Source organism: Chinchilla lanigera, unplaced genomic scaffold (genome assembly GCF_000276665.1).
Source record: "Chinchilla lanigera isolate Chin_1 unplaced genomic scaffold, ChiLan1.0 scaffold00007, whole genome shotgun sequence".
Lineage (NCBI taxonomy): Eukaryota > Metazoa > Chordata > Mammalia > Rodentia > Chinchillidae > Chinchilla > Chinchilla lanigera.
The window spans coordinates 1,646,869-1,669,668 of NW_004955408.1; the positions used below are offsets into that span (position 1 = coordinate 1,646,869).

Here is a 22,800-nt window from a genome sequence, read left to right on the forward strand (position 1 = left end):
TGCCCGCTGGGATGGAATCCTCAGTCTGTCCCTATAAACTGGAGTAAATCCTCTACCTGCCCCCATTCTAAGTCTTTCCATCTACATAGTGAAATAAAATATCTCTGCTACACTGAGTTAATATTATATAGGAAACTACCTACAAATGATACATGGTAGTGCAGATGATAAAACTATAGCCATAGTAATTAAAGATTATGAAAATCAGGTAGGTTTTTTCTATAACATTACTCAATAAGTTAATTCAGTTTTAGTTAATTATCATCCAAGTAGTAAACTATTTCAAACTACACAATCTTTCTACTGAAACGTTAGCATACTATTCTCTGATATGATGATACTTCCTTACCCACAGACATGGGTGGGGACAACCACACTAGAGTCACAGAATTCCTCCTCCTGGGACTGTCTGGCCAGTCAGAGCAGGAAGAGGTGCTCTGCGGGCTGTTCCTGTGCATGTACCTGGTCACCATCATCGGCAACCTGCTCATCATCTCGGCCATCAGCTGTGACCCTCATCTCCATACGCCCATGTACTTCTTCTTGGCCAACCTCTCCAGTGTTGACATCTGCTTCTCATCAACCACAGTCCCCAAGATGCTGGTGAATCACGTGGTGGGGAGCAAGACCATCTCTTACACACAGTGCATGACACAGATGTATTTTTTTTTCCTTTTTGGCAACATGGACGGGTTCCTCCTGAGTGTGATGGCCTATGACCGTTATGTGGCCATCTGTCGCCCACTCCACTACACCATAATCATGAGGTCCAAACTCTGTGTCCTCCTGGTGGCCGTCTCTTGGGTCATTACAAACCTGCATGCTCTCCTGTACACTCTGCTCATGGTTCGACTCAACTTTTGTTCCAACAACGCTGTGCACCACTTCTTCTGTGACCCCTACCCTATCCTGAAGCTCTCTTGTTCTGACACCTTTATCAATGACCTGACTGCCTTCACTGAGGGGGGGTTGGTATTTCTGACACCATTTACATGCATTGTTGTTTCATATGCCTACATCTTCTCTAATGTGCTGAAGTTGCCCTCAGTCCAGGGGATAAGAAAAGCTCTGTCCACATGTGGGTCCCACCTCACTGTGGTCTCCCTCTTTTATGGGGCAATCCTGGGAGTCTATATGCATCCTTCATCCTCCTTCTCCATACAGGACATGGCTGCCTCTGTCATCTTCACAGTAGTGACGCCACTGGTCAATCCCTTCATCTACAGCCTGAGGAATCGGGACATGAAAGCAGCCCTGAGGAAGCTAATTCTCAGATCCCAAAATTAGAACACTTTAGAGCTCAGAGGACTGCTGGACATCATGCATTAATTTTTCATACAAACAGAAAAATTAGAACCCACAATGGGCTAATACTCACCCCGGCTATTCTTCTAAGTAGGGATCTACAATCATGGTCTAGTTTTAAGTTTGTAAATGACAGGTGCTCATAGTTATAAAACCAGTAAATTCTTTACTAAATGGACTGATTCCAAGGTAATCATTTTCCAGACAAGGAAAATGAAGAACCAGAGATATTTAGATTTCATTCATTTTTGGGTATAGCCAGCAGCCCCATAAGACACCAACCACCCCATTTGTCTAAGAATTTCAGAAGGCTTTGGAGCTGGCTATCCTGAGTCAGATAAGTAGATGCTACAGTTAGTCTGGCAACTGACTCATATAAAATGTTAACTTGTCAGGACTATGTAACTAGTAGCTCTCAAGTACAGAATGGTGCAATCTCCCCACTCTCAGGATTCGGTCTCAGCCATGTTCAGTCATTCATCTTCTGTCCCAGACTTCAGTTCTTTCACATCTCACAGATCTAAACAAACCCTTGAATGACCAAACACCAACCCAACTTTTGATGTTTTTTTTGATGTTCCAGTTATGGATGGCTGACAGGAAGTTACAGATAGCAGCTCTCCTTCATCACGGAACTGGCTGTATCCCTTCAGGTTTAGAAGGGCTTCAGGAAGCAGAGCACCCTTAAAGCTGGTGTGTAGAGTTTCTATAGCACCTTAGGGGCATGGAGACAAAAAGTAATTGTGGCTTTGGATTTGGAACATGAAACTTCTGACTCCAAGTCCAGAATCTGTTCTGCTATATGGGGCCCAAGTCCACACCTCTTTTCCTATTTCACATCTGAGTGCCAGCAAGGTCAGTTCCCACCTTGTCATACTCAGCACTGACAAGGTCCACTCCCACCATCTTTTCTTGGTGTCCAGAGCATACTCACTTGAACTCCAGTGACCAGACCTCAGCTGCTGCCCCTCGTGGCCTGCCTGCCTGTCCCTCTTCCCCTTCTCCATTCCCTCCAACCTCCGAGCCCATCGGTACTCACAGCCCTCAGCCCCAGCTGCTTCTGCATTGGGTGAACTACCACTCACCAGTTCTCAGCTGATCCCAAAGCCTCCTGCCTCTCCCTGTGCATCTCTGTCCTAACATAGGCTCAGTTTAAGGCTGCTAAAGTATTGATTGCAGCTGGCAGCCAATCCTAGTAGAAAATATGGAAGCGGCCAGGAGAAACCCAAGCGCATGTCCGTTTGGAGCAGAAAGCCTGGCTGACTTGGTCTCAAGCTGGCCTTACAGTTTTCTTTCTCATTGACTTAAGTATTTCTCTTCAATGACATTCTCCAAATCTTAAGACTTGTCTGGGTTTTTAAAATTCTAACAAGTGTACATTTGTCTTCATCCCTTCACAAATCGCATTCCACAGACATATTGGAGCTCCCCACAGAAGGCTCCTCAAACTGAATATGGATCCCGGGAGATGCATGTGGTGGTGACAGGAACCTGACAGCACGTGGCGAACTTTGTATACTTTCTAACTCATCAGATTTGCTTTAGAGGAGGGTCAGTGCAGCGTTTCAGAGAAAATAACATGGACTAAGTTTTGCTGCTTAAGGTTCTAAGACTTATTTGGTTCCCATCCTAGTCTTCCTTGCAATACCCACATCTGCATACGTGTCTCATCCCATTGTTAAATTACACGCTCAGTTGGGGAAAGTACTAGAGTTTATACATGGGCAAATGCCCTACAGTGTTCAGCAGAGTTCTTGTTCTCCTAAAAAAAAGCCATGTATTGAAGATTAACTGATGACAGGTGAAGGAAACCAAAATATTTCTTGCTAAAACTTTGAGGATTGTTGAGCTGAAGAAAACTGAAAAGCAGGAGCTTTCTCTGCCTTCCTGTTTTCCTGATGGCAGGAGGAAGAGTCACACAGACAGGGGACTTTCTAAGGGCCCTTCCTTTGCCTCTTAGAACCAGAGGCATAAACTCTCCCCTATGTGAGAAGCCATCACCAGAGATGGTGCCTGCAGATGCCAGAGAAATCTGGGAGCAGATTTTATGATCCCCCCATGCTTTTCCCAGCTCAGAAGCCAGATGGTCTTGTCCTTTGTCTTGTCACTCTAAGATGTGATGCTCTTTATTAAAATGCTAGTAAGTACAGAGTTCCATCCCTCTGTTTTGAGAAATGGTTACTTTCCCAGAAGATTCACTTTTTCCCTGCATAAGGCACGACATATGTTCCTAACCATGTTTTTTTCCTCCTGATAATCTGCCATATGCTAGAGGGAATCTCTCCCAACTAAGACCTATGGGGTTTTAGACAAAAGATGATATTTTTTACTACTTAATGGGAAATTGGGAAGTTATATTCCTAAATATCAAAAACCAGAGTAATGTAACAGAATCTGAGTAACTAGAGATCAGACAAGGATATCAGATGATGCAACACAGACAGACTTCACTGGGACAAAACCAAAAAGCCAGGATGAATGGGAAGAGTCAGGGAGTGAGTTGTAAGATGCATTTCTCAACCTCTCTCTCCCTAAACTCTGTCCAGAGTTAGGTATCCAGAGGAGAATGAAGGTAGAGAGAAGTCAGTGAACTCATTAAAAGGCACAGGGCCAAAATAAAATCATTCTCTAACCAACCGGTTCCCCAAGTTCATCCTGGGAAGTCGTGATGGGCCATACAGAAGTTTGCCTAAAGGGATAAAGAAAGCCCTGCAAGAGCCACAGCTTGGTGAGGGAAGAAGAGGAAAGGCCTGTGCCTTGGTTGGCCTGTCCATGTCATGAGTGGTCCTGTGCTCATTAATTCTGCATGATCCTTATGTATTTCATCCTCCAACAGCTGGGAGCCATTACAGCATCACTGACTCCACATCTCTGCATGGGCCAAGTACATGAGAGATGGGGAAGATTGTTCCAGGGGCCCAGGTAATTCAGCCCTGGTGTGGGTCTTTGTGTGCAGTGCACTCATAGGACATGAACTAATCAGAAATTACAGCAAAGAACTGTGAGGTCTCTAGTGATGGCACATTATAGAAGTAGGTGCTATGCCAGGAAAGAGAGTTCTCCCCAGGGATGGCCAGGAAGTCAGGACTGCATTTGCTGAATTGCCCTCCAGGGCTTGAGCTCCCAGGGACCAGGCCTGTTCCAGGAGCCTCCCTCCTGCCGTGTGGGCTCCCGGGAGGCACCGCACTCTTGGCCGCACAAGCATTTCCCATCCTGAGCTAGTCAGTCATTAAGGACCAATGCTTTGGGAGCCAGTTAAGCAACTCAGGGAGAAAAGTTTGACTGCAGCTCAGTGAATGTTGAAATAGAGCATCACCCTGTATACCACTCCCCAGAGACCATTCTCTCCAGAAGAACTAGGAAACTCCTGTTGAGGCCATGGAATGTATTTCTGTATTTCACCTCCCATGAGTCACCTCCCTAACTTGTCCTTCCAGTTTCTACTCCAGGACAAGGTCTACCAGGGAGACTTTACAGAGAACCTGGTAATGTCATCTCTAGATGAAGAAGCCTTCCAGCTATTTGCTGGTGACTGCAGTCTTCTACAGATGGTTTCTATCACCCTGTCTTATATTGTCTCCTGTTGCTTCAGGGGAGATGCTAAGCTTTCTAGTACTTTATATTGCTATGGCAAAGAGAAACATGGAAACAACACCCAGGATCTAGAGGCAGATGTATTTATGTCGACAAGCACTGATCTGGATCATTCCCAGAATATCAGGCTCCAATCTCTAGTGGTCTATGGCTTTTATATGATACACAGGAGGTACAAAGGATGTACAAAGGGGAGACAGAACAGCCTGGCCATTCTTCTGATTGGCTAGCAGGATGAGATCATCAGTTACAAGGGTAGATTAATGATCATCAGTTCATGAAGTTTGGTACAATAGTACAATCAGGCATCCTGCATGCTTGGTTATGCTCTTTTGGTTACAGGGGTTGTGAAAGTAATTACAAAGTCATGAAGCAGTTACAGAGCTAGACAGTTTCAAAAGAACAGAGTTTTAAAAAGAACAATTTCTCTTGTATAGTTTTTTTCTTTTCAGTATCTGACAATGTCAATGAGCCTTCAGCAATGACTGTTCTGGGACTTGACTTTGGGCCACACAGATATTGAGAGCTGGCTTTGTGTAACTGCTGAGCTCTGAATCCTAATAAATCTGACTCTGCACTAACTTTTCATGTGTGAGTCTCAGGATTCTGACCAGCCTATTTTCAAGCTGGTCATCTGCTGTCTATTCTGGACTTTCATGCTTATTGTGTTATGGATCAAAAATTATTGGTTTTGGCTCCTAGTAAAAAAAAAAAAATGGCTGATTTTATCCTGGTACAGGGAAAACAAGGTGAATGTGGAGCATTTCATGGTATAAGAAAGTAAGAATGTACCAATAAAAAGAAAGAAAGAAAAGAAGATAAGATGAAAGAAAAGAAGGAGGGAAGGGAAGAAAGGAGAAAGGAGAAAGGAGAGAGGAAGGAAGGAAGGAAGGAAGGAAGGAAGGAAGGAAGGAAGGAAGGAAAGAAGGAAAGAAGGAAGGAAGGAAGGAAGGAAAATTGGAACATTCCAGGAACAAAGAAAGTAATGTATTATACTTTGAGAATCCTTAATCAGAAATTCTAAAATGCTCCAAAAACCCAAAACTTTTGAGGGAAAGCAGGATCCCACAAAGGGAAAATTCCACACCTGAATTTATGTGACAGCTGTAGTCAAAATGCAGTTACTATAAAAATATTATGTAAAATTACTTTCAGCCTATGTGCATAATTTATACATGAACTGTAAGTTAATTTCAGGTTTAGGCTTATGTGCTATCCCCAAGATATCTCAATATATATATGCAAATATTTCAAAATCTGAAAAACATGTAATACTTCAGATTCCAAACATTTCAGATAAGAGATACTCAGCCAATACTGGATTATAAAGTATGAAATAAACATAAGTAAGAATATATAGATTAAAAACAAGTAATTGAATACACAAAAAAGTGAGAGAAAAGAAACAAACTTTCTTTACAGATCTCTAAGCAATATATGAGGATGCTTCATCCTCCCAATCCCCACCCACCAGAGTGTGAAGCTGACTTGTCTCCTCTCCCCAGAGGGTGAGTTGGAATCAGTACTTTTTACCAAAGAGTAGATTATAGAAAAGTAAATATAGTCTTCATGGTGGAGAATGCTGGTAACTGTCACCTGAACGACATGATGGAGGTTTTTTTTGGTACTGATTTCAGGTCCTGCTGAAATCATGTATCCCTGAGATGGTGTCATATAGATATTTCACCATGTAGGGATTCTTCTCCAAAAGCCAAAATGACAGGATAATCATGAAATAAAAGGGAACCCCAAATAGAAAGATTTATTACAAAATACCTGACCAGCATCCGCAGTGTCATTGCTGAGACACATTACATAACACCTGCAACTTAAAGGAGGAGAGGTTTATTTTGGTCTGTAGCTTTTAGAAGTTTCAGTCTAAAGGTGGCTGCCTCAGATAAAAGCAGCATGGCAGAAGGGTCTGGTGGAGGAGAGCTGCTCACATCATGGGGGCCAGGAAGCAGAGAGCCTAAAGAGATTTCTTCCCATCCCCCCCCCACCTTCCCAATCAAGTAAATTAGGATAGAAGACTGTCACACCACACCCAAGGACACTTTGTGCGGTAACTGCAGGTCAAGAGGCAATGCTGGAACCTTCTGGATTGTGACCTTAGCTCTGTGCTAGGGAACAAGCCTAGACATATTGCCAATTAGCTTCGGCCAACATTCTTCATGCTACCTAGACAAAAAAGGTCATCCTAATAACCTTAGCATATTTTATGTCATAAATTGGTAGGCAATATCAGGTGCAGAACAAATACTACACATGTGGCCTAATTCTCTAAGCAGAACAGCATGAAAAATTTTACCACAGTGTTCCCAGGTTCTTTTCAACAAAGACTGTAAGGCTGAAATTCTTTCCTGTCTACCTCATGTTGTATTAGCTGGTTCTCTAACTTCTTTTGTCTTTCCAACTGTTATAGTTTGTGTCTAGATGACCCCCCAAAGCCTTATGCAGTTATGAGGCAAGCTTCTACAGTTTTTGATTGACTCATGGTCCAATGGGATTATGGGTGTGAGTGCTACACTCTTCATCCAATGGGATTGTGGCTGTAAGTGCTACAGCCATCCTGCACTGGGTGTAGCAGGATGGGTAACTTGTACACAATGTAAGGGAGGGAAAAAGGCTTGCTTGCTGCCTGCTCCTCCCTTTTTGCTCTTGTTGCTTTGCTATCTTCTGCCTCCATGAACTGTTGCCCTCTGCCATGTGCCACCCTGCCTTGGAGCCAGCTGAGTTTGGACTGAAACTTCCACAAACTGTGAGCTAAATAAATCTTTCCTTACCTAATTTTGGGCATCGGGTATTTTGTCCCAGCAGCAAGAGAAAAGTAAGACACCAATTCCAAAAGCAAGACACCAATTCCAAAATCCATATGCTGAATGATCAAGGATAATGCAGTTCTGCTCCAAATTAGGATCTGCATTCCTCAACTCTCCTACTCTTGATGTGCATAAAAATGAGGCAGACAATATTTAAAAAGGACATGGTCATCCCTCTTCAGTGAATGCCAATCCACTGAGGGCCATATCCCAGGAGGAGCTAGAACTATCCTTAAAAATTCCTGATAGGAGCTGGGCACTGTTGCACAGGCCTAAAATCCTAGCTACTTGGGAAGGTGAGTCAGGAAGATTATAAGTTAGAGGACAGCCTGGGCAACTTAGAGAGACCCTGTCTCAAAATAAAATTTAAAAGGGCTGGAAATGTAGCTCAGTGGTAGACTGCTTGCCTAGCTTGCACAAAACCCTGGATTCAACACCCAGCACCACCAAAAAGAAAAACCAGAAATAACTTCTCCATCTTTGACCTACAAAATAAACACTAATCCCTTTTCTTTCTCATTGCTCCTTGAAGGAAGGTAATTCATTTGTGATTTTCAGAACACAGACAAACTTCCTTGTGGATTGCCCATAATAAGGACCTCCAGAGGCTCACTCTATGGCAGAGACCATAAAATCCCCACATCCATAAAATGAAACTATGTACTGCCCAGAGGATGAGAGCTGTGCTGCCCAGGACCCAGGTATCACTCCCATGCCACAGAACACTGAGAAAAGAGAGGGCTGCTCCTGATACAGTTTTAACCATAGGGTCCTGACATTTGCCCTGATTACCCTTGGATGACCATATGTTCTGCCATATCCAGGACCACAGAAGGTAGCAGAAAGGTAAGTCAGTCAATATATGGGGGAAATCCTTATGCATTCAACCAGCTAACCAGTTCTAGATAGTATTCAGTCTTGGCCTGAGAGTACTTTGCTTTATCAATAAACTCTATAAAAATAAGAAATACAAATTTGATCACAATGGCAACTAGTACAGTGGCCCTGTTGGGGGCCACATCCCCAAAGACCTCAAAGCAGAACCTTGTCTCTGCATAATGACTTAGTCGACATTTCTTCAAAAGCAATCTGACAGGAATCTACAGAGAAGACTTCAAGACCATCCTAAATCAGTCCCTGAACTATAGAACATTTGAAGAGCAGACAGTACAAAGAAGCAGCCTACTTTGGGGGTGAGTGGGTGCTCTTCTTTAATGGGGTCCATGCTGTTAGAAGGTCATCACTTCCAAAGGTGCCCCAGCAAGCATTCTCCATGGGTTATGGGTGGAACCACACATCTCACCTACATAGCTCCTGCTGAAGCCCCGCTCCTAGGTGGGGCAATCAGGGAACCACAAATCAGCCCCTAGACGGGAGGATTCCCTACAGTGCCAGAATCTAAGGAAAGGAATTAAGATCAGCTCAGGCAGCATCCATGGGAAGCTGGAATGGGACAGCTGCTGGGTCACTGACAGGCCCTGGATTTTGGGTCAGCAGGTTCATAGCCCCTTCTCTGGGATGAGTCCTCTCAGCAGAAGAGGGGCAGGTATTTGAGACTGCTTGCTCTCGGCATTCTGCCTGATAGCTGATATGACCCTACAGCTACAGCACTCTGACTTCTGTTTCACCAGGACTACATCAAACACCCTAAATAATAGCCTCTCCTCACTCCCCAACATATCACCCCTGCTGCATAGAGGGAAAATAAGAAGAGCAATGCCCTCAAGAATCAAGTCCATCTCTAGTCCATCTCAGCCAGGGGCTCTCAGCATTTCTCTGCCTCAACTTCCTCAGGAGTAGCAGAGTGGAGAGGACAGGGTGGGAACAGAGAGAGAGGGGTCCCCTCAAGGCACAAGAGCTTGCTCACCTTAAAAGGGTGTGTGTTGGGGCCAGGCTGTGTAAGGGTCGAGTTGCTGACCACAGTGCTCTGAAGACAAGATAACACCATGGCTGAGGCTGCCGAGAACACAGGCTCTCACTCCGTATTCTAGAACAGGAACTATCAACCTTAGAGATAAAATAGTTCTCTTCATTGGCAAAATTTATTTCTGGAAGACTTTGTTCTAATTTCTCAAGGCCCTGCTCAGCTTCCCACCTTTACCTCAGCTTTTCTATTCACTTTCCCTCATGCCTTCCAAACTTGTTTGAAATCTAGTAAATCCAAGGCAGTCCAGAGAAGTCTTTGTCTTAGCTCCAAGACAGTTCTGACCTTCCTGGACCCCAAAACCATACTGTTGTCTCTTTTACTTAAGCCTTTGCTGTACACTCATTTTTAGGACATCAGGGCCCTGACCAAGCCCTCGCTACATGTGTGTGATGCTTCCATTTAAAATTACTGGGCTGGGGATTTAGCTCAGCGGCACAGCACCTGCCTGGCAAGTGCAAGGTCGTGAGTTCGATTCCCAGTACCAGAGAAAAAACAAACAAACAAAAAAAATTACTAAACAACACATGAGGCAATGTGGATTTTTTTACAAAAAGAAAGTATTTTAAAGGCATGTTTTATTGTCTCACATTCCACACAGTGTCTTCCCTCATAAGCCAGGCACTGTGCTGCGTTAAGAGGCCTCACAATTTCCAACAAGTCTCACATTTTTAGGTTCGTTGGCTGTAGGCCTAGCGAGTGCTCTCTGGAATGCAGTGTAGAGACTGAGGTTGGAGTCTGGTCCGCATTCCCTGGCAGCCCCACAGGACTAGCAGAGAGCTGCGCATGTACCTGTGGGTGATGGAGTAAGCAACTAGATGAAAATCTCATCATTTCTGCTATTTCACTTGAATTTGAATAATGTTTGCAGGTGGTCCCTTAAGAATTTCAACTCTATGGTGCAGATCAAATCCATAATACAAAAGCACAATTATAACACAAATTCTTTATAGAACATAGTGCTGCCAAAAGACTGTTTGATAATTCAACTGTTTCATGCAATTTTTATTATTAAAAAAATTCAACTGTATCCTTAAAATTTGTCATGAGATGAACACCAGTCTTGAGAAATTGCAAATGCCGGTTAAAGATGAAATCATTCAAAGCTAAGTAGTCAATAAAGGACTATCTGTTGTTGTTTATGTTTCATTTGTTGGTGTTTTGAGACAGGGTCTCACTGTGCAGCTCAGGCTATGTTGAACTCACTTTGTTTTCCCCTCTGGACTTAAAACTCAAGATCCTCCTACCCCAGCCTCCCAAGTGCTGGGATTATAGGTGCATACCCCACACCTAATGGCAGATTTATTTATGACACGAAGAAGGCTGTTTGGGCAGAGGAACAGAAGAGGGGACAGGGTTCAGGTAACATTAGGTTAAGGTCCTGAAAGCACGAAGCCTTAACCTTTTGGAGACTTTGGGAGTCGCTGTGTACTTCACAGATGCACGGCGAGGCCCAAAGCAGAGAAAGAGCGGGCAAGGTCACGTGGTTGGTTGGTGGGGGAGGCGTGATAAGAACAGCCCGCCTTACACTGTCTGGTGGCCAAGACCAGAACAGTCTTGAAGAGGTTTACACACAGGACTGAGTGCCAGGAGGCTTCTGACCAGTAAAGCCGCTGCTGGCCGTTGTCCCCTGTGAGACTCTGACTGTTTCCTGCTGTCTTTTCCCTCCAGGCTCTGCCTCCACAACCATCAGTGCTTGGAGGCCAGCGCCCAACCCCAGCTGTTGTACTCCCCTCACCCACAATTGTCACACGATGAGGCGGGCTGTCTGGTGACTCAAGCTCAACTCACCGTACTGGGTACAGTGACGTTGCCCTGGGTACAGTGCCTAGAACTGACCGGACTCTCCTCTGTAGCACGATGGCTGAGGGCACAGGCTCTGGATCCAGACCACGCTGGCTTCAAAGTCCCTTTCACCACTTCCTAGTGTAGGGTCTTGACCAATTACTCACTCTGAGCCACAGCTATGTAACTGAGAAATGGGATAACAAAGCCCCTGTTTGGGGGGAGGACAGAGATTGTGCACATGAAGCGTCTGGTGGGATGGCACTTGTGCCTGCCATAAAAAGTGGCCACAAGTGCAGCTAGACACCCCTATTCTCTTGTCTCATTGCAAATGAACTTTGATCCGACTCTGAACACGCGGCACCTCTAGGCCCTGCTGGGATTTAGCCATCACTTGTTATGGTGCAGCCTGTCACTCCGCTAAGCCACAGGGAGATGTCCAGGGGGCTGGAGACCCAGACGGGACTGTTTCTCCTGCTGGGCATCACAGTGACCCGGGGCAGCAGCGAGTCCTCTTCTGGCTCCTCCTGTGCGTCTTCCTGGTCACTGTTGCTGGGAACACGCTCACCATCCTGGCCATCACCTCAGACCCACGCCTGCACACCCCTTTGAGGAACAAGGACATGAATCGGACTATGGGAAGACTCCAGCAGAGGTGCCGCAGTCTCTGAATGCTGACGAGCTCGGGCCTGGGCTTGCAGGGGTCCAGCCAAGATGGCACACCTCCTCCTGTCCCTAGAAGGGAAGGCGGGACAAAAGGCCCAGCGTCTCCAAGGCCTTCCCAGGAGCCCACGCAGCGTCCATGCTCATGTATGGACAGCCATCCACCTGCAAAGAGCCCGAGAAAAGCAGTTTGTTTCTATAAGGATTTTCGTTTTCATTTTTTCCTGTTGTTTATGCATTTGTTTGCTAGGTTTAGACACATCACCACCCCTAAAGAAGTAGGAATTCTTTTAGGAAAGTAGGGGAGGAAGTAGGACGTGGACAGATGAGTAGCATGCATGCCGAAGGACCCAAGACTTAGTCTGCCACATTGGCAAGTATGAAGTATTGTTATGTTTAGGATAAACCTGTTTTGTAGACTGATTTTCTCTGTACTGGTTATGTGTGAGGGGACAGACCACCTACGGATTCCTATGCTCAGCTACGAACTCTGAGGACAAGTCCCCAAAATCTTCCATGTGAGAAGGCGCTCCTCTGAGTAGAACCAAGCAGTATGAAGAAAAGTAGACAGAGAGATTTTACAGCATTCACTTTTTGGAAGCCTTTAATTTTTTTAAGGAGGAGTAGATTTCATTTTTTTCTCTCCATAGGAACATAGTATGGGAAAAATTCATATCATTCAAACTTTGCTCATTATAATACTGATATATATGGATGTTAAAATAAGGAGCCAAATATACTAACTGATGAAGAAAGCAATAAAGCATTGTAGTAAACTACTAATGTAGTAAAAGAGCAAGTGTTTTATAAGAGCATTGTGGAATTCCTATTTCTAGGTGCAATGCCAAGAGATAAATTAATACAATTATTTTTTAATTAGCTGCTTAAGAGTTTATATTAATCATGCCTTTTTTCTCTGTAACATCTTATGGATGGACACTAGGGGCCTCTGTGGTGGGAGGGAAATCTGCCCCACTCCTTTAGCTAATTCCTAGAGACAGCAAACAACTCAACCAGGATGGTACCTGTCATGTGCAAACTAACCGGTCTGGAAGCCAGACCCCTCTGCCACCAGCCTTTTACACTCTGTTCCAATCATCTCAGGCCAAACCCAGCACAAGCCCAGTTTTAGGGCCACTAGGGACAGGGCCTGTGTCCTAGAGCTCACTAAAATTATTTGAACCAGGCCTGACACTGTGTTACTTGCCTCTCTTATTCCTAGCTGCAGGGGCCACAGTGAAGTCTCTGACCCATTGTGCCTCTTGCCCCCTGTGTTTTCTGACCCCCAGATGGCACATGGGCAGCTGTGTGGTCTACATGGCTCATCTGTCCCTCCTGTCACTGGGAATGTGTGAACACAGAAACTTCTTCCTTTTTGGCAGTCACTTCTGTGTCTTCAAGTCTTACTGTACCTGGTCAAATGCTGGGCATCTTTCCTCTAAAAAACAAATTATTTATAGAAAAGTATAAAATAAATTTTAAAACTAAAAAAGAAATAAGTAGATAAAAAGCTAAGACAAAAAAAAACTTTTCAAGATAAATATTAAGAGTTTATTACACTCGCACACGCCCAGCAAAAGAAAAGTGGGTAAATGTTCCAGTGGGAGAAATGGGCAGTAACTGTGTGGACAGATAGTCATCACACAGAAAATAAAAAGTAAATTAAAAAATGAAATAACTTGCTGGGGATTTAGCTCAGCAGCACAGCGCCTGCCTGCCAAGCACAAGGCCATGAGTTCAATTCCCGGTACCAAAAAAAAAAAAAAAAAAAAAAGAAAGAACAGGCAGGTGCATGTCTATCCCAAAGTGACAGTGTTCACAGTGAGCGTGTCTGGCAAGGGCGGAGTGGGAAAGAGACGCTGGCACTGTGACACAGTCACTGGGCTCTGACTGGTGAGAGCACACAGGGGCACAGGCTTTGGGCAAGCAAGCGGACCGTGTTTACCAACCCCATAAATGCACACCCACTGCCGCAGACCTTAGGAATTTACCATTAGAGAAACCATTTACCTAGCTCTTCTGAGCGTTCTTTTTACTACACGTAATGCTAGTGAAGATGCTGGGAAAGAGTTAGATGCTTGGGAGGTACTAAAGAAAGTGCCCCTTGACCTTAAATCCCGATGTGCATTACCGACATAGAAGGCTGTCAGAGGTACACTAAGTTTTCAAAAGCAAGTTACAGAACAGCATAAATCACTCTTCAAACACAGAATCACACGTAAATGTTCTTCTGAATAGATACACATTTGCAGGTATTTTTATGGGTAATTTCTTTTTTTTTTTTCAGTTTTCTAAGTGCAAGTATTTTTGTCATCAGAAAAAACAAATAACTTTTATTTCTTTAAAAAACATACACATCTTTGAGGGCAGAGCAGAGAAGCCTGTCACTCGTGTGGTCCCTTCAATTTTCTGCACCCAGAAAGGAGACCGGATGGCATCGGCTGTGAGACACAGCATGGCGCCAGTAGGACTTGGAAAAGCAGTTCTGCAAAACAAGCTAGAACAGAAAGAGCGATGCCATGTGAATTGGTTAAGTAAAAAGTTCTAGAAGTTGATCTTTCCTCCAACACACTCACTGAGTTTAAAAGAGAAAAGAACTCTTTCAGAACTCAAAAACATGACTGGACACACATAAAAACCCATGGAGAGCTTCCGGAGGGGAGGGGATACTGCTCTTTGGTAAAGGTGACTGCGCATAAATTAGCTACTCTCTCCCCATACATCTGCCCCAGTGGAGTGCCTGGCTGCTGCTGGGGGAGAATGTGGGAACTCGCCCTGTAAAATTGGGATTGATGCTCCGAATGCTTGGAACATATTCTGAAGACCAACGCAGACTTTTGCCTTGGTTTCAGTTTCCTCCTGCTCTGCGGCAATGGCTTCTCTGCGGCAATGGCTTCTCCGATCCACAGTAGCATTTGTGAGATGATTTAAAAAGACGAATTCCTATTTTCTCCATTTATTGCAGCTAAACATTTAAAGAATTTCTTGTCAGGCCACTAGCAGACCATAGAGATAATGAAACAAAAATTCCAGTAACCACAAACAACAAAGAATACTCAATTTGCAAATGTAATTGAGGAATTCACAAATAGTTGGCTCCAGAACTCAACAAATAAAATCAGAAATCCCTGATGATTGGGAGAACCCAATTTTCATAGTTATCACATTATAATATTCAGAATGTCCAATTCTCGGTAAAAAGTTACAAAACACACAAAGAAACAGAAAAGTATGTCTCAATCACAGGAAAAGAAAGAAACATGATCAATATCTTCAAGGATATTGAGGTATTATAATTATTACTCAAAGATATTAACTCAACTGCTTCAGATTTGCTCAGGGAGCTAAAGGGCAAAATGGACAAACAAAGGAAACTAGGAAAATGAGGTATGGCCAAAATGAGTGTATCAAGAAACATAAATTGTAAAAAGAAACTGAACAGAAATTTTACACAATAACTAAGAAATTCACTAGAAGGGATCAACAGTAGATCCACAAAGGCCAAAAAAAAAGAATCAGATGCTGGGAAAACTGGTTATCTACATGCAAAAGAATGATCTAGGCCCATACCTCTCACCTTGTTCTAAGATAAAACAAGTGCCTAAATATTAAAACATGAATACTCAATCTGGTAGAAGATAAGTAAGTAAGTAAAACTGTTGAAGACGTAAGCATAGGCAAGAACTTTCTAACAGAACCTCAACTGCACAAGAAGTAACACTTAATAAACGGGATCATATCGAACTAAAAATCTTCTGCATAGGCTGGGGATTTAGCTCAGCAGCACAGCACCCACCTGGCAAGCGCAAGGTTGTGAGTTTGATTCCCAGTACCGGAAACAAACAAACAAACAAAAACCTTCTGCATAGCAAAGGAAACAACCAACAGAGTGAAGAGACAACCTACAGAATGGGAAAAACATTTTGCCAGCTGTTCCTTGGACAAAAGACTCACACCAAGAATACATAAAAACTCAAAAACTTTAGACCCACCCCCAAATAATGACCAAATCAAAAAATGGGCAATTGAAAAGCATAGATACTGCACAAAAGAAATATAAGCAATCAATAACTACATGGAAAAAAATGTTCAGCATCTTTGGCCACTAGAGAAATGCAAATCAAAACAACACCGAGATTCCATTCAACTTATCAGTCAGTAATGGCAGGGCTGCAGGGGGAAAAGAATACCTCTACACTGTTGGTGGAATGTCAACTAGTACAATGACTGTGGGAACTGGTATGGAGATTCTTAGGAAAAAAGTAAAACCAGAAATGTTTTTCAGGCGAGCTATTCCCATTCTGGGCATCTTCCCAAAGAGTCAAAGACATCATATTACAATGATTGTACGTTTTGCTATGTTAGTATGTAAGATTTTGAACATTTGAAGAACACCCACCTCGCCCCTTCTTTACAGACTGGATTCAAACAGAGAGAGACCTTTACCGATCAGCCTGGTTATAGGCTCCCGGGACTCCCCGCCAGTCTTTTGGGGGGACGCGTCTACTCTGGCTCCTGTTGCGCAAAATCTCCAAGGAGCTCACAGTTTCAGACGCTCGTCTCTTGCTCCCTCTGGTGTCTACCTGTGGTACTGCGGGTTCTCCGATGTCCCCGCAAAGCAGAGCTCAGTTTTGTTCTGAGCTGACCGCTTGTTAAACGTGCCAGATCCTGGTCAGCGCTGGGAGTCAGACAAAACGGAACGCGGCGTCTAGGCAGGCTCCCTAGAACTTCGCGTGTGCGTTCCGCTCCGCCTTCCCTCCCAGGGAGGAGCCTCCAGTTGGGTGGTTTCCCCCGTTGGTCTTCCGCTGTGTGGGGTGAGGGGACCTTGCTGGGGAAGGCAGTGGTTTTCTTACCAGCTTCAGCGCAGCTGTCCTTGCTGGGGTGCTTTGGCTTCTTCACTGCTCTCTTGAGCTCCAGACCATAGTTTGTTAACTCACGTCTCTGTGGGGAACGAGGGCTGTGCTTCCTGTTCCGCAGTGCTGCTCTGATTGAAATTCAGATTTTCCTTGCTGTTGGCTATGGTACTCCTCAGCGTGAATTTAGGGTTTTTGTTTATTGTTGTTTGGGGGTGTTTGTCTATTTTGCTTTATTTTCTTTGACCTTTTTGGATCTGAAATTTGGTGTATCAGTCACTTTGGAAAAGTGTCAGTCACTGCCTTTGAGAATTTTGGAAACGCTTCAATCACTGTTATAGTCTGTATCTAGATGCCCCCCCAAAGTCTCATGTGCACACTAAGGAGGTGGTTGGATCACAAGCTGCCCTGTTTATCAGTATATTCATCCACTGATGAGTTTATAGCTAAATGTGATTTGGGAGGTGAAGCCTGGTTGGAGGAGGCCTTTGGGGGCATGATGCGGAAGGGTCTGTCTCCGACCTCCCTCCTCGATGGCTCTCTCTCTCCCTCCCTCCCTCTCTTTCTCTCTCTCTGCACTGCCATGCTATGAGCAAGCCTCGTCTGCCATCCCACCCTGCCTTGCAGTACAAACTGTACGCCCAAATACACCTCCCCTCCTTTAACTTGTGGGTGTCAGGTATTGTGTTCCAGAGACGAGAATGTAATAACTAAGACCCTCGTTACACTTTTTCTTCTGTGCTGTTATTTTCCTTCTTCTAACATTCCGGTGACATGTGTTAGACAGCTGGTCTCATCTCACAGCCCTTGGATGCTTTGCTCTGCATATTTTTCACTCTTGTTTGTGCTCTGCCTTTTGCTTACAGTCACTTCTACTTTCCTGTCTTCAAGCTCATGGTCTCTCTCCTCAGCTCTGTTAAGGGCACTGGTGAGCCCATTTAAAATATTGTATGTGACTGTGGGCTTTTCCTCCTAGCCTATTTTGTTTCTAATATTTTATATGTGCTGGAATTAATGTTTGATTTTGCATGTTGTCTACCCTCCCCCTCTGAGCCTTTTAACATTTTAATCATAGTTATTTTAAATTTCCTGCTTATTGCTTAAGCATGACATCTCTGTAATATTTGAGTCTGGTTTGATGGCTTTGTGTCTGCAGGCTTTTTTCTTCCCCTTGCGTATGCCTGTGGTTTTGTTTCTTACTTAGTTTCTATCCCTGTGACAAAATACCTGAGAAAACCACCTTACAAAGAGGGAAGGTTTTGACTCAGTTTCAGAGGCTTTCGTCCACGGTAAGTTGTTTCTGAGCTCTTTGGACTTGTGGTGCGGGAGAGCATCATAGAAGGGAGTGATGGTGTAGGAAAGCTTCCTACCTCATGGTGGCCAAGAAAGAAAGGGAGACAGGAAGAAAGCAGGGGCCTCAGTGTCGCTCCAAGTAGATAACCCCTTTTCACAACCTTCTTTCTCTTAGGTCCCACCTCACGATCATGCTGCAGGGTAGTGACCGAGCCTTCACCACAGAGCCTCATGAGACATTCCAGGTCCAAATTATACAGACAGATAAAATCTGACCAAGAATTTTTACTCAGAATATACAAAAAACTCATACATATAATAAAAAACAAACAATAAAAATGGACAGAAGACTTTGGTGGTGGAGTAGATTGGCTCTACTTTGCAATCCTAGAGTAACTTTGGGGCAAATTTACTTATAGTTAGTTCCCCATGTATCTTTTTTCTTGACAAATGTGTTTGTCTTCTCTGAGCACCCTGGGTGAGAAGCTCTCTGAGACACCTACTTTGGTCATCTACATTAGCAGTTGCATGTGCACAAATAATGGATATTTTATTTTGTTTATATACTTTTACTAGCAATAGTTCATGATGAGCAGGTTCTTCATCTCCTCAGTACTGGAATCTAACCAATGACCTGTGCTGCCATCTAAAGAAAAGCATTAACAATGCAGATTAAGGAAAAAAAAAGAGTTGGGTGTGGTTACACACATCTGCTGTCCCAGCTACTCAGGAGATTGAGGCAGCAGGGATGCCTGAGCCCCCAAGTTTAAGTTCAACCTAGGCAACATAGTAAGACTCCGCCTCAAAACAAAAATGCTTTTCTGAACGGGCTGTTTGAGAGGCTACAGAAATAATTGGACATATTAACCATTTGATCCAGAAAGATATGAACATAATTTTTGTTATTTTATGACCGAGGTAGGGATGTGGTTTCAGATTTTAAAAAGTCCAAACTTTACTAGTGGGTTAATATGAAGTATGAGGAACAAGAGAGAGAAATCGATAAGAATCTGATTCTTGTTTTGTCTCAGCAGCTACAAGGATGGAGTTGGAGTAATCACTTTGTATAATTTTTAAACGTTTGCTGTAGAATAATCATATACTCTTAATATCACAGTTAACAAAGTGCAAAAACCTTATTTCCATTTACTCCCCCACTTAAAAAATATACAGTAATATACTTCTGTTTGCAAACACTTCTGTTCATAAACAAATGTTTGGCAAAATTTTGCTTCTGTTTGCAAACTCTGCTTTGGGTGACAAACAGTGCCACAGCTGTCTCCCCCCATACTAACACAAATGCAGCCATCTTATGCCAAATCATAAAACAAATTAAGTCTGTGTATTTGTTGTGCTTGTGCATCTCAAAGGAAACAACCAACAGTGTGAAGAGACAACCTACAGAATGAGAAAAAAATTTTTTAACTTTTCTTATTAGTACATATTTTTTGTACATATGAATTGCATTCATCAGAGGGAATTTGTATCTGGGTTTTTTGGGGGGGGAATTTGTATCTGCACATGTCTTAATTCTTTTTTCCATTCTCCTTCCCTCCCTTCAACTGTCCTCTTCCTCCCCGTTTAAAAAAGGTTTATTCCCATTTTTTCCTTCATTCTCCTTTTTTCCCCTTTTTTCTCCCTTCCTTTCCCTACCCTCTGTTCCCTTCCCATCTGAACATGTTCTTCTGACTTCCCAATGTCTATCTTTAGAATGGGAAAACGTTTTGCCAGCTATTCCTCTAAGATTTAGCTATTATAAATTGTGCTGCCATAAACATGGATATGCATGTATCACTGTGGTATTATGATTACTTTAACTTGGTCAAAGTAATGAGGCCTGACATTACTGACAGAGGACTGACACCTAGACTATATAAAGAACTCAAAAATTTAGACCTCCCAAAATAAAAGACCTGATCAACAATGGCCAGTAGAAATGAATACGGACTGCTCAAAAATGGCCAATAAACACTTGAAAAAATGTTCAGCATCACTAACCACTAGAGAGGTGCAAATTAAAACAATGCTGAGGTTCTTATTCCAGAAAAAATGGCCACCATCAAGAAATCAAATAATAACAAGTGCTGGTGAGGGTGTAGGGAAAAAGGAAAACTTCTCCATTGTTGGTAGAAATGTCAATGAATACAGGTACTTTGGAGATCAGTGTGGAGATTCTTCAAAAGAACTAAAACTAGAAATTCCATTTGACCCAGTTAAAGTAATCATACCATAGTGATACATGCATATCCATGTTTATAGCAGCACAATTTATAATAGCTAAATCTTAGAAACAGTCTACATGCCCATCAACAGATGAATGCATAAAGACAATCTGTTCCTTACTGTGTAAATTTTCATAATGAATGCCTTTTTTTAAAAGAAAACAAAAGGATCTTCCTCTTTAAAAATTATGCACTTTAAAATGATATCAAACGTTTGAACATTTTAAAAAGAAATGTCCAAAGTACCTATATAGGCAATTAATATAAAAATACCTAGTACTCAAAATTAGATATAAAAATAAGATTACCCTTTGTTATGGCTTGCGTCTAGATGTCCCTCAAAGCTTTTTGGAGGTGGCTAGACCTGGAGTGCGTGATGCTGGGATTAAGCATTTGATGCAGAGATTAAGGGTATGTGATTACTAAATTACTACACTGATTGGTTTGGCATAGTTCTGGGATTGGATAATGAGAAGGCCCACTCTGGGTGTGAGTGACACCCACCCAGGTGGCTTGGACAGAATATAAGGGACAGAAAGAGGGCTGCTGTGGCCTCTGGTCCCTTGCTGCTTACTGTTACACTATTTTGCTGCCATCTATCTGCCCTTCTTTGCCATGAGCTGTTTCTCCTCTGCCATGCCACCCTGCCTTGGAGCCAGTCAACTATAAATTAAAACCTCTACTAATTCCGAGCTACAATAAACCTTTCCTTTAACTCTTGCAGTCAGGTGTTTTGTCTCAGCAATGAGAAAAGTAACTAAGATCCTATCTACTTCATTAAATAAATAAAAACATGTTTAAAAAAATCCAGAGTGGGCAGGAATGTTAGGTCCATACTACTAATAGCTGCTTACATTGTAAAATGTTCCAGGAAGGTAACTGAGCAATGTATTCAACTGTCTTAAGAGTTTTACCAGTCCTTGATTCAGGTATCCAATTTCAAGGCGTTTAAGAAAATAAAATCCAAAGATATAACTACACGGACACTAAAGGTGCAAAAAAGAAAGATAACAGAAATAATTAGCAATAACAGTTTAGGTAAGTATTAAAAGAAATAACTTTAATTAAATGTCTTAAAATTAAAAATGCAATGAGTACACTAAACCTGTTACAAACAGAGAATACTTATTGGAAAATTCAAATAGTTAAGGTATATCCTTCAGTGGCAGGAAAAAACAGGTTACAAGTGCTATCTACAGTACTCCACTTTGTTAAAACAAAACAAAAGAGCAGAGCCAAGCATGATGGTGTACACCTATAATCCCAGCACCCTGGAAGGTTTAGGCAGGAGGAGCACAAATCCCAGCCCAGCCAGGGAAACTTAGTGACTTAGCTGAGGTCTTGTCCCACAGCAATAAAAAGGGCTGGGGAAGTAAGTCCAAAGAACATGGTTTCATCCCAGTACTGGGGCAGGGGATAGAGCATCAGTGACTGACAGAGATTAATATGCAATGCAAAGGGCCACTACAAGGAGTTAATCAAAATGTTTACCACTGATTTCTGGTTCATTACATCAAAGACATGCTTCTTTTACTTCTTTGGTACTTGTCAATCAAACCTTTCAGCTATTTTTCTTGTAACTGGAAGCATTTACTTCAATCCCGACCCCCCACGCTTGTTACCTTCTCTGTACCTGCAGTGTCTCTCCTGCCCTATCCCACTCACCTCACTACCCCAGAATCTTTGCTCCATTCCCACCGGCCTAGACCGCCCTACTCATGCTCCCAAATGGCCCCAGATTACCCCAGCCCTGCTCTTTTGCTTTTTCTCCTAACGTTTATCCTCTTAAAAAGCTGTACAGTTATGATCATGATTTATAATCTGCTCCTTGCCCCTTGGAAAAAAAAAATACTCCGGGACAACAATGTTCATTTTGTTCACTGATGTACTTCAAACCGCTTACAGCAGCGCCTGGCAACTAACTACCAGTTGTTCAGTGCTGTTTTGCTGAGTAACTCCCGGAGAAATGAGTTTGTTCTGAACCACTCTCTGGAGGCCGCACCATCATTCACACAAACACAGAGCTACACACTGCCTGCGGTGAATCTAGGTTCACTTCCTGGAACCCAAGACTCTGCTGTTCACAGAAGACGACAGGAGCCCACGCGATCCAGCCAGCCTCAAGACTCTGGGCACCCGATGGACTCAGCTAGGTCTCCGGAAGAGTAAAACTACATTTCCCAGAATGCATCGGGAACAGGCGGACTCCATTTCCCAGAGGAGCCAGCGGCTGTCGCGGTCCTGGCCAGCCCCGCCCCTCAACACCTCAGCGGGCAGGGGTGCATTGGCCGCCGGGCCCGCGACCCCCAGGCTGAGGGCGCCGCGGACGGGGCCCCGACGCC

At 43.4% G+C, this 22,800-nt stretch overlaps 1 protein-coding gene across 1 annotated transcript; it reads left to right on the plus strand.

Annotated features, from left to right (window-relative positions):
* The first annotated feature begins 357 nt into the window (after positions 1-357).
* On the plus strand, positions 358-12,098 carry LOC102011088 (olfactory receptor 1361-like). The gene is made up of 3 exons (XM_005376563.2): positions 358-1,256; positions 6,025-6,038; positions 11,836-12,098. Exons 1-3 carry the CDS (start codon positions 358-360, stop codon positions 12,096-12,098), a joined length of 1,176 nt encoding a protein of 391 aa, XP_005376620.2.
* Positions 12,099-22,800: the final 10,702 nt, after the last annotated feature.